The sequence below is a fragment of the Erythrolamprus reginae genome, unplaced genomic scaffold (genome assembly GCF_031021105.1).
Source record: "Erythrolamprus reginae isolate rEryReg1 unplaced genomic scaffold, rEryReg1.hap1 H_6, whole genome shotgun sequence".
Taxonomy (NCBI): Eukaryota; Metazoa; Chordata; class Lepidosauria; order Squamata; family Dipsadidae; genus Erythrolamprus; species Erythrolamprus reginae.
In genome coordinates, this window is record NW_027248517.1 from 59,216 (window position 1) to 74,788 (window position 15,573).

Below are 15,573 nucleotides of genomic sequence, written 5' to 3' on the forward strand. Positions count from 1 at the left end.
AAATTAGCTTTTTTAAGGATTAGCTTGTTGTGAGGTAGGGAATTCCACCAGCCAATTTAGCAGCCCAGATATTTGACTGGGAGGCCAATTCTCCTGCTTGTGAAGAGGGTTAGACTAGATGGCCTCTGAGGTCCCCTCCATCTCTATCATTCTGTTTCAATATCCTGCTTGAGCAGGGGGGTCAGCCTATGTGGCCTCTGAGGTCCCCTCCATCTCTATCATTCGGTTTCAATCTCCTGCTTGAGCAGGGGGTTCAGACTATGTGGCCTCTGAGGTCCTCTCCATCTCTATCATTCTGTTTCAATCTCCTGCTTGAGCAGGGGGGTCAGACTATGTGGCCTCTGAGGTCCCCTCCATCTCTATCATTCTGTTTCAATCTCCTGCTTGAGCAGGGGGGTCAGACTATGTGGCCTCTGAGGTCCTCTCCATCTCTATCATTCTGTTTCAATCTCCTGCTTGAGCAGGGGGGTCAGACTATGTGGCCTCTGAGGTCCCCTCCATCTCTATCATTCTGTTTCAATCTCCTGCTTGAGCAGGGGAGTCAGACTGTGTGGCCTCTGAGGTCCCCTCCATCTCTATTGTTCTGTTTCAATCTCCTGCTTGAGCAGGGGAGTCAGACTATGTGGCCTCTGAGATCCATTCCATCTCTATGATTCTGTAACAGTCTCCTGAATGAGAAGGGAGTCAGACTAGAACTGGTGTGTGTGTGTGTATGAAAGAGCTCCCAAAGCCCCCTCCCCCCATTTTTGGGGACCCTCAAGATTAACTAGTGTGTGTGTGTGTATGAAAGAGCGAACTGTCCCATTCTTTCCTTCCCAAAGTAGCATTTTGTTAGGACTGTTATGATTGGATGGTGACGAAATGTCCCATGTGGCCAAAAGGCTGTGGCTGAATGTGGATTTTTGTGATGAAAGGGCTGGGGCGAATAGCTAGGAGCCTTTTGGCGAGGGAGATAATGCAGCGGCCTATCAGCTGCTGTGGAAGAAAGAGCTTCATCCAACTGGCAGAGGCAAAATATTCTAAACCCCTCTACTACCATCCCAGTGCCGAAGAAGCCCTCCATCAAGGAATTGAATTACTACAGACCAGTTGCTCTAACATCTGTAGTTATGAAAACTTTTGAAGGGCTAGTGATGTCCTAGTTGTAAGCCATCATGGATCCACTATTAGACCCCCCCTGCAATTTGCATACCAAGCAAATAAACTGGCAGGTGATGCTGTTAATATGGCTGTGCACCACGTCCTACAACAGTGATGGTGAACCTTTTTTCCTTGGGTGCCAAAAGAGTGTGCATGTGTGCTATTGCACATGCGTGAATGCCCACACCCATAATTCAATGCCTGGGTAAGGCAAAAACCACTTCCCCCATCTCCCCAGAGGCCCTCTGGAGGCCGGAAACATCCTGTTTCCCAACTTCTGGTGGGCCGAGTGGGCCCACGTTTCACCCTCCCCAGGGCTTCAAAAGCTTCCCTGGAACTGGGGGAGGGTAAAAATGCCCTCCCCCATCCTACCAGAGCCACTGAGTGAGCCAAAAATCAGCTGGCCCATACACAGATGCACGTTGGAGCTGAGCTAGGGCAATGGCTTGCGTTCCAGCAGATATGGCTCCATATGCCACTTGTGATACCTGTGCTGTAGGTTCGCCATCACTACCCTATAACATCTTGAATCTCCAAAGACCTATGTAGGGTCCTCTTTGTAGTCTTTAGTTCAGTATTCAACACTATCATACCAGACATTCTTTTAACTAAACTAAATCAGCTAGTGGTACCTGAACACACTTGTAAGTAGATCACAAGCTTCCTAACAGACAGGAAGCAGCAGATGAAGCTAGGCAAAATCACATCAGATATCTGTACAATTAGCATAAGAGCCCCCCAATTCTGTGTACTCTCACCACTTCTCTTCTCTCTGTATACCAATGACTGCATCTCAAACGATCCATCTGTTAAATTACTGAAGTTTGTAAACCATACAACAGTGATTGGTCTCATTCGAGGTAATGATGAAACCACATACAGACGGGAGGTTGAACAACTAGCCTCGTGTTGCGACTGGAACAATCTGGAACTGAACACACTTAAAACCGTAGAAATGAAGGTAGACTTTAGGAGAAACCCTCCCATCCTTCCACCTCTCACAATACTAGACAACACAGTATCAACAGTAGAGATCTTTGAATTTCTAGGTTCTACCATATCTCAAAACCTAAAATGGTCATCTAAGATCATAAATGTCACCAAAAAAGCACAACAAAGAATGTATTTTCTGTGCCAACTTAGAAAGCTCAAACTCACAACCCCCAACATTTTATTTTATTTATTTATTTATTAATCAGATTTGTATGCCGCCCCTCTCCGCAGACTCGGGGCGGCTCACAGCAATCGCCATACAATGTAAACAAATCCAATATTTAAATTAATTTTAAAACACCACAAGTTAAAACCAATCATACACACTAGCATACCATACATAAATTTTATAAGCCTAGGGGGGAAGGAACATGTCAATTCCCCCATGCCTGACGACAGAGGTGGGTTTTAAGGAGCTTACGAAAGTCTAGGAGGGTGGGGGCAACTCTGATATCTGGGGGGAGTTGATTCCAAAGGGTCGGGGCCGCCACAGAGAAGGCTCTTCCCCTGGGTCCCGCCAAACGACATTGTTTAGTTGACGGGACCCGGAGAAGGACAACTCTGTGGGACCTAACTGGTCGCTGGGATTCGTGCGGCAGAAGGCGGTCCCGGAGATATTCTGGTCCGGTGCCATGAAGGGCTTTATAGGTCATAACCAACACTTTGAATTGTGACCGGAAACTGATCGGCAACCAATGCAGACTGCGGAGTGTTGGTGTGACATGGGCATATTTAGGAAAGCCCATGATTGCTCTCGCAGCTGCATTCTGCACGATCTGAAGTTTCCGAACACTTTTCAAAGGTAGCCCCATGTAGAGAGCATTACAGTAGTCGAGCCTCGAGGTGATGAGGGCATGAGTGACTGTGAGCAGTGACTCCCGGTCCAAATATGGCCGCAACTGGTGCACGAGGCGAACCTGGGCAAACGCCCCCCTCGCCACAGCTGAAAGATGTTTCTCTAATGTGAGCTGTGGATCGAGGAGGACGCCCAAGTTGCGAACCCTCTCTGAGGGGGTTAGTGACTCCCCCCCCAGGGTGATGAACGGACAGATGGAATTGTCCTTGGGAGGCAAAACCCACAGCCACTCCGTCTTATCCGGGTTGAGTTTGAGTCTGTTGACACCCATCCAGACCCCAACAGCCTCCAGGCACCGGCACATCACTTCCACTGCTTCGCCGACTGGACACGGGGCGGAGATGTAAAGCTGGGTATCATCTGCATACTGATGATACCTCACCCCATGCCCTTGGATGATCTCACCCAGCGGTTTCATGTAGATATTAAATAGTAGGGGGGAGAGGACCGACCCCTGAGGCACCCCACAAGGGAGTAACCTAGAGGTCGACCTCTGACCCCCCACTAACACCGACTGCGACCGACCAGAGAGGTAGGAAGAGAACCACTGAAGGACAGTGCCTCCCACTCCCAACCCCTCCAGCCGGTGCAGAAGGATACCATGGTCGATGGTATCGAAAGCCGCTGAGAGGTCAAGAAGCACCAGGACAGAGGATAAACCCCTGTCCCGGGCCCGCCAGAGATCATCCATCAGCGCGACCAAAGCAGTTTCCATGCTGTAGCCGGGCCTGAATCCTGACTGCTGAGGACCTAGATAATCGGCTTCTTCCAAGGACCGCTGGAGTTGGAGCGCCACCACCTTCTCAACAACCTTCCCCATAAAGGGAAGGTTGGAGACTGGTCGATAGTTGTTGAGAATGGCTGGGTCCAGGGAAGGCTTCTTGAGGAGGGGGCGCACAAGTGCCTCCTTGTAGGGATCCGGGAAGGACCCCCTCCCCAAAGAAGCATTGACAATCTCCTGGACCCAGCTCCGTGTCACCTCCCTGCTGGCCGAAACCAGCCAGGAGGGACACGGATCCAGTAAACAGGTGGCGGAACTCACAGCTCCAATGGCCTTGTCCGCTTCATCAGGTGTCACCAGATCAAACTCTTCCCAGACAGGTGGACAAGTACGTGCCCCAGTCACCTCAACTGACTCGTTGTCAGTCGACTCTGTATTCCAATTGGAGTCGAGGTCCGCTCGGATCCGAGCTATTTTATCAGCGAAAAACGTGTTAAAATCCTCGGCACTACTCTGCAAGGGCTCCCCAACTCCCCCTGATTAAGAAGGGAGCGGGTCACCCTAAACAGAGCGGCCGGGCGGGATTCCGCTGATGCAATCAAGGCGGAATGATACGCGCATTTTGCCACCTTGAGCGCCACTTTGTAAGTCTTAACATGTGCTCTTACAAGTGTTCGATCGGATTCGGACTTACTCTTCCTCCATCGCTTTTCTATACGTCTCTTCTGGCGTTTCAACTCCCGGAGCTCCTCGTTGAACCATGGAGCTCTACGGGGTCTAGTGCCGCGGAGAGGTCGCAACGGCGCAATTCGGTCAAGAGCCTCCGCTGCAGCCTTGTTCCAAGCCTCAGCCAGAGACTCTGCCGAACTGTGTACGAGTGTATCTGGAATAACCCCAAGCGCCTTCTGAAAGTTCTCTGGATCCATCAGGCGTCTGGGGCGGAACAGCTTAATCGGTTCCGCCTCCCTGCGGGGAAGGATTGGAGCCAGGAAGTCAAGCCGCAGTAGAAAATGGTCTGACCATGACACAGGCAACACTTCTAAGCCCCTTAGTCTCAGACCATTACTCAGTTGCTCAGAGAGGAATACCATGTCGGGTGCATGCCCCCCTCATGAGTCGGACCCTGTACTACTTGGGTCAGGTCCATGGCTGTCATGGTGGCCATGAACTCCTGTGCCAGTCCAGAGGTTTCACCGAGTGACGGCAGGTTAAAGTCCCCCAAGACAATAAGTCTGGGGAACCCCACCGCCAACCCGGCTACCTCCTCGAGTAGCACAGGCAGGGCTTGTGACACGCAGCTGGGAGGCAGGTACGTGAGAAACAAGCCCATCTGGACCCCTAAGTCCAACTTCACCAGGAGGGACTCGCAGCCCGCAATCTCTGGAGCAACGAGTCTACGCAAGCCAAGGCTCTCCCTGGCTATAATAGCCACTCCTCCCCCCCTTCCCTGGGGTCGAGGCTGATGCCATATCTGAAACCCGGCTGGGCAAATTTCAGAGAGAGGGACTCCTCCCTCTGGGCCCAGCCAGGTTTCAGTGACACATGCCAGGTCGGCCTCCTCATCCAGGATCAGATCCCGGATGAGGAGAGCTTTATTTACCACCGACCTGGCATTGAGTAGCAGCAGCTTGAGCCCAGGGCCAGAATTACACTCATCACCAGCACCCAGGATTGGGTTCACAGAGCCGGAACAAGGGATCGTTATTACGCAACGATCTCTCATTCCCCTGGAACGGCTAGCTCTGTGGCCCCCGCCATATCTGCCTCTCCCCAGCAGGACCGGAATATTCCGACCCTCTACCACCTCAGACATCGGTGCCCCCTCCCCTCCTGCCTCTCCTGTGTCAGGTAGGCTAATCAAGTCATTCATACCATTTCCATTTATTTCATCCATGCCAAAGTTCCACCCAGCCCACCCATAACAATCATTCATTTCATACATATCATCATACCCACCCCAATAATTCATTAGTTTTAAAACCCCTTCTAAGAAATTAGCTAAAATATTAATTATTAAAAATTCAATATAGATTCAATTAAAAAGAAAAACAGTATAAAAAACCAATTACACTAAATAGGATATTAATTAACACTAGGTTATTGTCAAGATCTTAATAGAATAACATATAATTATTAAAAAATCGTTAAAGTTATAAAGTGCTAAAGTTGTAGAGTGCAAAAAATATAGGAAATAATTAAACATGATATTCCATCAGGTCAGCAACACAGCACCAGTTCTAAAGAGTGAGTTCTGGAGAGAAAAGTTCAATGACCAAGGAGAAGTCCAAGTATATTGTTTTTCAGGATCTTGGGATCTTTGGTGCCAGCCACTGCCACTGGCTGGCACTCTCAGTTCTTTCTGTGGATCCACAATCACCTTTTTTCCTCCTCTGCTCCCAGTCTCCAGTCCCTCTACAGTCTTACATGGTTTTAGTACAGACTCCATGTGGGCTCAGTAAAATAAGTTTCAACCTCTGGCTCCGACTCGGTCTCCTCCTTCCTTGTAAGTCCACCTATTCCGATGGCCCCTCCGATACCGGGCGCCCCCACCATCTGGCGCCACGGCTTCTCAGGACCATCCAGTTCAATGGGGAGGATCCGGCTGGCTTGCTCAGTTCCGATGATATTACAACCACTTAAGGTAGCAGCAGCAGCAAGCAGATGACTCAGCAAAAGGAAAAGACTATCCCCTTAGACTATCCACAGTTGACCTCTCCAGATTCCTTAGAGGTCAGTAAGGGGCGAGCATGTGCACTAGTGTGCCTTCCGTCCCCTGTCCAATTATATCTCCTATATTTTATATATCTTTTCTCCCATTCATATATCCTTTCCTCTACTCTTCATTGACGTATTCTATTCTCATATCTTTTCTTCTATCCTTTCCCTGATATTTACTACTACATGTTTTTATTCTCTTTAACTCTCAATTTGTATTGGACTAACTAACTAACTAACTAACTAACTAACTAACTAAATACATAAATACATAAATACATAAATACATAAATACATAAATAAATAAATAAATAAGGAGCTGCTGATACAGTTCTACAGAGGAATGATAGAGTCTGTCATCTACACCTCTACAACTGTCTGGTTTGATTCAGCAACCCAACAAGACCGACACAGACTTCAAATGATAATCAGAATGCAGAAAAAACAATTGCTGCCAACTTGCCACACATTGAGAATGTGTTTACTGCACGAGTCAAAAAGAGGGCTGTGAAAATATTTACCGACCCCTTGCATCCTGGACCTAAACTGTTTCAACTTCTACCTTCAAAACATTGTTACAGAGCACTGTACACCAAGACAACTAGACACAAGAACAGTTTTTTCCCGAACGCCATCACTCTGCTAAACAAATAATTCCCTCAATACTGTCAAACTATTTATTAAGTCCGCACTACTATTACTTGTTGTGGTTGGCTCTCACTCAGTTCCTACCCCAGGGAATGTGGAGGTGGAGGCAGGGGAAATGTCAACATGTCCTAGGGCTGTTTTGTTGTCGGCAGAGTCAGGGAGTGCAGTTTCCTCAGACGAAGAAGAAAGTGGGGGTGACTTGGAACAGGGGAGCTTGGCACACAGCCCAGGAAGCCAATCACCATTATCTTCAGTCGATTCGGATGATGAAGTGTTAGACTCATGCAGGTGCAGACATATGCATCGAAGAGACCAATTGAGGAAATATTACAGGAGATAAGAGAGGCCACCTGTGTTTGGGTGGGGCTCCAGTAATTAGAGCTGCTGCTATAAATAGCAGCGTGCTAGTTTGGCCGTTGTGGAAGATTATCTGATCGCAGTTCCTCAGGATCATGCCTCGCTGTGTCTGAAATTTGTTTGTGGATTTTTCACGACTTTGACACCAAAGCAGAGCAAAGTGTGTGTGTGTTTCACTTCGTGGGAAGAAGGAGGGCTGTGATGTTTCTTCACAGCTACTAGCTAAGTACTGAAGGACTGATTAAGGGACTTGTACAGCCGACAAGGTTGTTTTGGGGAAGAGTGCTCTTTGCAATACAAAAAGGATGCTTTGTTTCTTTTTAATTTTGTGATAAAGGACATTGTTTTGAAATTTCAAATGTGTCTGTGTCTGAAATTTGTACCCATGAATTTTCGGGAGGCTTCTACCAGAGAGCCCGGCAGAACAGTATAATCTTCCACCACCCCAGACACACACCGTTCTAGAGTGAAGTGTTTTGGATTGTTTGCTTCTCTTCTTTCTGGCATTTATCTGCTCATGGCTGCGGATATGGCAGAAATCCAAGCTGTCCTCCATGCTTTGAGGTTGGAAATCAAGGGGTTAACGCAGATAGTGCTGCAATTACAGAACCACGTGGAAATTTTATCTCAGCAGCCTGTCATTCCACCGGTGCAGCCAGCAGCTCCTGCCCCACAGCCCCTGCCAAGGAGGAAATGCTTTGTGGCTCTGCCTAAAAAATTCTGGGGTGACAGACGGCTGTTTGTAGCTTTCCTCAGTCAAGTACAGTTGTTTATTAATGCACAACTGCCCCATTTCCCAAGAGATTTAGAGAAGGTGGCGTTCCTCTGCAGTTTGTTGTCCAGCCCTGGTGCTTCCTGGGTGTCTCCATTTCTGGATAGAGATGATCCGATACTGCAGGATCATACCAACTTTTGTGCCCAGTTGCGATGGCAGTTTTCGTATCCGGTGCGGGAGCAGATGGCCATGAGGGCGTTGAAACAGCTGAAACAAGGTTCGCGCCCATTGGTGAAATATTTAAGTGACTTTTGTAACCTCAGTGGATAGGTGCAGTGGAATGAGGCCGCCTTGATGGACGGGTTTCAGGATGGCGTGTCAGAGGCTATGCTTGATGAGCTGGTGCACGAAGCTTCTTGCCTGCCCTGCCTTCTTGTCTAGCGGATCATGCCCCTGCCAGGGAGCCCATGGAGGTGAACTTTGTGCGACCCCGTTTGTCCCTGGAGGAGAGAGCGCAGCGACGTGCGACAGGCCGGTGCTTCTATTGCAGGGGTGCAGGTCATTTCGTGAATGCCTGTGCCTGCAAACGAAGGAGCACGGTTGCTGCCGCAGTTTTGGATCTTCCTGGTCCTCCTGTTGCCACGCTGACTCTTGCAGGACAGCCCCCAGAGTCATCAACTCCTGTTCCCACCATAGGTCAGGATTCCTCGATGGCTGTCCCGATGCCCCTGGTTTCCCTGCCAGATGTGCAGTCGGGAAATGAGGGCAGCTTGGCTTGGTGGCAATGCTAGGTCGGGCTGGCATTTCATCGGTTAAGGATTCATTGGATAACGACCCCGGAACGTACCGTCACCTCACGATTAATGTCAAGCTCCTGATGGATCGGCGTACTCAATTGATTTCTGCTCTTGCCCTCATGGATTTGGGGGCCACCACAAATTTCCTGGATGAGGAGTTTGCACAAAGACATTTGTTGCCCTTTTGTCCTGTGAACCCTTCGTTGACTGTAGAAACCATTGATGGGCGGGTGTTGTTGTCTGGGCCCATCCGATTTCAGACCTTGCCGGTGCGGATCAGCATCGGGACTCATTTACAATTTTATATCATGCAGGGCCTCCATTTCCCTCTGGTCTTGGGGTTGTCATGGTTAAGGGCGCATGATCCTCAGGTGGTGAGGTCGCAGAATGTTGTCACGTTTCCTAGTTTACAATGTGTAGACCAGTGTTTTTCAACCAGTGTGCCGCGGCACACTAGTGTGCCGTGAGACATGGTCAGGTGTGCCGCAAAGCTCAGAGAGAGAGAGAAAGCAAGAGAGAGAAAGAGAGAGAAAGAGAACAAGAGAGAGAGAGAAAGCAAGAGAGAGAGAAAGAGAACAAGAGAAAGAAAGCAAGAGAGAGAGAGAAAGAAAGAGAAAGAAAGCGAGAGAGAGAGAGAAAGAGAGGGAGGGAAGGAGAGAGAGAGAAAGACATAGAGGGAGGTAGGGAGGGAGAGAAAGAGAGCAAAAAAAGAGAGGAAGGAAGGAAGAGAAAGAAAGAAAGAGGGATGGAGAGAGAAAGAAGGAAGGGAGAGAAAGAGGGAGGGAGAGAGAAATAGAGCGAAAGGGAGGAAGAGAGAAAAATTTTTGTCCAAACTTTTTTTTAGCCCCCACCCTCCCCCTGCTCAATGTGCCCCAGGGTTTCGTAAATGTAAAAAATGTGCCGCGGCTGAAAAAAGGTTGAAAATCACTGGTGTAGACCACCATCATCATGTTTGTGCCTTGCAAGGGCCCGTTATCCCCGCAGCAGTGTTACCAGAGGGCCTCGCTGAGTTTGCGGATGTCTTTAATGAAAAAGAGGCGGACCGCATGCCGCCGCATTGCCCTTATGATTGTGCCATTGAACTGTTACCCGATGCCAAGTTGCCGGCTGGTCGTTTGTACTCTATGTCGGAACCTGAATTAGTGGCCCTCAAGGACTTCATAGATAAAAATCTGTCCAAAGGGTTCATCAGGCCATCGACCTCCACGTTGTCAGCGCCCGTCTTGTTTGTTAAAAAAAAGACTGGGGACTTACATCTGTGTTGTGATTAGCAGCGCCTGAATGCCATCACGGTGCGCAATCCCTATCCCTTGCCCCTGATTCCGGAATTAATGGAACATTTACGAGCTGCCACTGTTTTTTCCAAGATAGACCTACGCAGCGCTTACAATTTGGTTTGTATACGACCAGGGGATGAGTGGAAAACAGCGTTTGGAACCCGATACTGGCATTTTGAGTATACAGTGATTCCTTTTGGACTCACCAATGCCCCGGCTGTTTTCCAGCATTTGATGAACGATATATTCTGGGACATGTTAGACCATTTTGTGGTCATATATCTGGATGACCTTTTAGTGTACTCCCCCTCCAAGTCTAGTCATTTGGGACATTTGCGCCGGGTTCTGCTCTGGTTGAGAGAGCACCGTTTATATGCTAAGCTGTAGAAATGTCAGATTTTGCAGACCACCAAAGAATTTTTAGGTCATGTCATTTCTCCAGAGGGCATAGCCATGGACCCGGGCAAGGTGTCAGCACTAAAAACCTGGCAACCTCCAAGGAGAGTCAAGGATGTGCAGAGGTTGTTGGGGTTTGCAAACTACTATTGCACATTCATACCAGGGTTTGCCCAGTTGACCACGCCTCTCGCCCGGTTGTTGCAAAAACGGGTCTCGTTTCAGTGGGGTGAGGAGGAGCAGCAGGCTTTTATAGCTCTTAAGGACGCTTTCATGAAAGAGCCCTATTTGCAGCATCCAGATCCATGTTGGCCGTTTGTCATTGGTGTTGCCGTCGGTGCTGTACCTCTACAGGCCCGTCCCAAAGGTGGCACCTTGTTTCCGTGTGCCTACCACTCCAGAAAACTCATGCCCTCGGAAAGAAACTACACAATCTGGGAAAAGGAACTTTTGGCAGTCAAGTCGGCGTTCGAGACGTGGAGACATCATCTCGAGGGCACCCGGCATCAGGTTGAGGTCAGGACCGACCATAAAAATTTGGAGTATCTGCAAATGGCCCGAAAGTTGAACCAACGACAGATACATTGGTCGTTCTTTTTCGCAAGGTTCAACTTTCAGATCCAGTATACACCCAGCTTCCAGAATCCAAGACCAGATGCTTTGTCTAGGAAACCGGAGTTTCTGCATCCGAAAGAGCCGGCCCCGTTACAGACAATCTTGCCAGCGGAAGCGCTGGCTGCTTCCTGTTCTGCCAGGCTCTTTGGTAGGAGCCGCCCGAAAATTCAAGGGTACAAATTTCAGACACACACACATTTGAAAATTCAAAAAAATGTTCTTTATCACAAAATTCAAAATAAACTAAGCACTCTTTTTGTATTGCAAAGAGCACTCATCCCAAAATAACCGGGTAGTCTGTACAATTTCCCTTAAGTAGTCATTAAATACTTAGCTAGCAGCTGTGAAGAAACTTCACACCCCTTCTTCCAACGAAGTGAAACACACACATATGTTGCTCTGCTTTGGTTTCAAAGGCGTGAAAAATCAACAAAGTCCAGAAAACAGCAACACATGATTCCTGAAGAACTGCGATCAGATATTCTTCCACAATGGCTAAACCCACATGCTGCTATTTATAGCAGCAGCCCTAATTACTGGAGCCCCACACAAACAGAGGTGGCCTCTCTTATCTCCTGTAATATATCCTTACTTGGTCTCTTCTACGCATAATTCTGCGCTTGCGTGGGTCCAAGATGTCTTCATCTGAATCAATGGAAGATAATGGAGATTGACTGCCTGGGTTGTGTGCCAAGCCCCGTCTTCCAAGACACTCCCACCTTCTTCGTCCGAGGAAACTAAACTCTGAACTGACTCTGTCGGCAATAACACAAGCCTATGACATGTTAAAGTTTCCCCTGTATCCCCCTCCACATTCTCTGGGGCAGGAGCTGGGCCAGAGCCAACCACAACACTACCCAGGACCCCGTCGACTTGGGAAGGCGTATCCGGGAGATGCAGTGGAGGGACGGGTTTGTGGCACAGTGGGTGAGGGAGATGGTGCCCAATTCTCCCTGGACATTTGCTGATGGACTGCTCCAGTACCGGGGCCATTTGTATGTCCAAGCAGGGCTGCTTCGCGGATTGATTCTGTCCCAATGCCATGACAATCCTGTGGCGGGTCATTTTGGCTTGTTTAAAACCTTGGACTTAGTGATTCGAACATTTTGGTGGCCGCGAATCCAAGATGACGTTCACTCGTATGTTGCCACATGTGAACTGTGTCATGCGGTAAAGTCAGCCACAGGGCCCCACCAGGATTATTACAGCCATTGCCAACGCCCACGAGGCAGTGGTGAGCTGTGTCCATGGATTTTGTCACACACTTGCCCCCCTCATCGTGGTTCACCACAGTCATGGTGGTGATGGACGTTGACAAAAATGGTCCATTTCATCCCCTGTCACCGGATACCCACATCCCATGACACCGCTAAATTGTTTTTGCAACGTGTCTTCCGGATCCATGGACTTCCAGATCGACTTGTGTCAGACCGAGGAAATCAGTTCACGGCATGGTTCTGGAAAGAGCTTATGTCTGCTTTACAGGTCCAAGTGTGTCTTGCTTCGACCCAGCACCCTCAGACTGATGGGGGAACAGAAAAAACGATTGGAATTTTGGAACAATACCTGCGGTGCTTTGTGTCAGACCGGCAGGCTGATTGGTCACGTTTATCTTCGGTCGATTCGGATGAGGAAGTGTTAGACCCATGCATGCACAGAATTATGCATCGAAGAGACCAATTGAAGAAATATTACAGGAGATAGATAAGAGAGGCCACCTGTGTTTGGGTGGGGCTCCAGTAATTAGAGCTGCTGATATAAATAGCAGCGTGCTAGTTTGGCCGTTGTGGAAGATTATCTGATCGCAGTTCTTCAGGATCGTGCCTCGCTGTATCTGAACTTTGTTTGTGGATTTTTCACGCCTTTGACACCAAAGCAGAGTAAAGTGTGTGTGTTTCACTTCATGGGAAGAAGGAGGGCTGTGACATTTCTTCAAAGCTACTAGATAAGTACTTAAGGACTGATTAAGGGACTTGTACAGCCGACAAGGTTGTTTTGGGGAAGAGTGCTTTGTTTCTTTTGAATTTTGTGATAAAGGACATTGTTTTGAATTTTCAAACGTGTGTGTGTCTGAAATTTTTACCCATGAATTTTCGGTTGGCTTCTACCAGAGAGCCCAGCAGAACATTACTAATAGATTTTCCTCATCATTCCTGTTCTGCTGGGCTCTATGGTATGAGTCTCCTGAAAATTCAAGGGTACAGATTTCAGACACACACACACTTGAAAGTTAAAAAAAAAAGTACTTTATCACCAAAATTCAAAAGAAACAAAGCACCCTTTTTGTATTGCAAAGAGCACTTGTCCCAAAACAACCTGGTAGTCTGTACAATCCCCTTAATCAGTCCTTAAGTACTTAGCTAGCAGCTGTGAAGGAATGTCACAGCCCTCCTTCTTCCACAAAGTGATACCCCCACACTTTGCTCTGCTTTGGTTTCAAAGTCGTGAAAAATCCACAAACAAATTTCAGACAGAGCGAGGCATGATCCTGAAGAACTGCGATCAGATAATCTTCCACAATGGCCAAACTAGCACGCTGCTATTTATAGCAACAGCTCTAATTACTGGAGCCTCACCCAAACACAGGTGGCCTCTCTTATTTCCTGTAATATTTCTTCAATTGGTCTCTTCGATGCATAACTTTGCACTTGTGTGGGTCTAACACTTCCTCATCCGAATCGACCGAAGATAATGGAGATTGGCTTCCTGGGCTGTGTGCCAAGCCCCCCTCTTCCAAGTCACTCCCACCTTCTTCTTCGTCTGAGGAAACTGCACTACCTGACTCTGTCGACAATAAAACAGTCCTATGACATGTTGATGTTCCCCCTGCATCCACCTCCACATTCCTTGGGGCAGGAGCTGGGCCAGAGCCAACCACAACAATTCCTATCATCCATTTCCTCCCATTTATGACTGTATGGCTGTAACTTGTTGCTTGTATCCTTACGATTTTTATTGTTGATTGTTTCCTCATTGCTTTTTTGACCCCTACGACAATCATTAACCATTGACAAATGTATTTTATGTACACTGAGAGCTTATGCACCAAAGACAAATTCCTTGTGTGTCCAATCACACTTGGGCAATAAAGAATTCTATTCTATTCTATTCTATTCCATTCCATTCCAATCCAATCCAATCCAATCCATCCCATCCCACCCCACCCCACCCCACCCTATTATTGTTAATAAGAATTATTACTATTACTATGTTAGGATTTCTGGTGTTGAAACTGGATTTGGCATTTTTGTCTACCTATCAATTCTTTCAAAGGAACTGGAACAGAGACAGATGTGGATATATGAAGGTGTTACGGGATTGCAGGATGTAAGCTGTTTCAAGTAAAACTCTCTTTTGTAACTGATTAATAGTGAATTTGTTAATCCTAATGTTGTTCAAGTGGTACTCCAGTAGTTTTGTGATTGCACCTAAAGTGCATATTACTATCAGTAATATCTTTGCTTTCTTTTGCCACAGTCATTCTATTTCTATCGCAGGTCTTTGTATTATCTTCTCCAAAACTTTCTCTTTTCTTTCATTATAATTATTATTTTGTTTTTGTTGTGCATTCATTTTGATATTTTGTCCCTCACCCAATGCTGTGAGATAGGCAGATATATAAATAAATATATGAAAAATAAATAAAAATATGCATGGATAATTTACATACATTTAATTCTTCTGATATATCTTCTGTTCCTTCTTGGACACTTTTTGTTGCCTTGATTTTTGATTCCAGCTCATTCAACCATTTGTTTTCAATATCCAAATACAACAGAAGCTCATGCCAACATGCCCATACTTCCTAGTTTATAATAAATAAATAAATAAACAATTAAGAACAGTTTTTTTAAAATGACCTAACAAATATTTTAGTTTTCCAAACAATGAAAAGTCATGAATGTAACATTTGCACTAGTTTACCTGGACAAATAATGTTACAAAATCTCTTCTATGATAAAAAAAGAAATAAACATTGAAGGCCAATTAACAAATTCTCATAATTATATACTTGCTAGAGTTTTTAAAAGAGATAATACATTTCTTTTACATTGAACCCATTATTTTCTATAGAGGTTGTTGCAGGTTTGCTTATGTTCTGCCGGCGTGTCCCAACCATTCGTAATTACAGGGTAATTAGTCCAGAAAGACACACACCACACGATAGAAAGAAAACCAAAAGTCTATCAACCGAAAAGCAGAAAAAACTCCCTTTTTAAATGTCAAAGGGATTTTCTGGTACACACAATACACAGGTTAAATGCAATCCAATTTCTCATCCAGTAACTGAGAAACTTGAGTCCAATTCGACCAACTAGTAACTAACAATACCAGACTTCATA

At 46.9% G+C, this 15,573-nt stretch overlaps 1 protein-coding gene across 1 annotated transcript in view; it reads right to left on the bottom strand.

Annotated features, from left to right (window-relative positions):
* Window positions 1–15,573, bottom strand: part of LOC139155793 (dystrophin-like) — a 583,469-nt gene that overhangs the window by 17,086 nt on the left and 550,810 nt on the right. Inside the window, exon 28 of the mRNA XM_070731073.1 lies at window positions 14,901–15,035. Coding sequence (XP_070587174.1) covers window positions 14,901–15,035 — 135 coding nt within the window. The remainder of the gene's footprint in view (window positions 1–14,900; window positions 15,036–15,573) is intronic.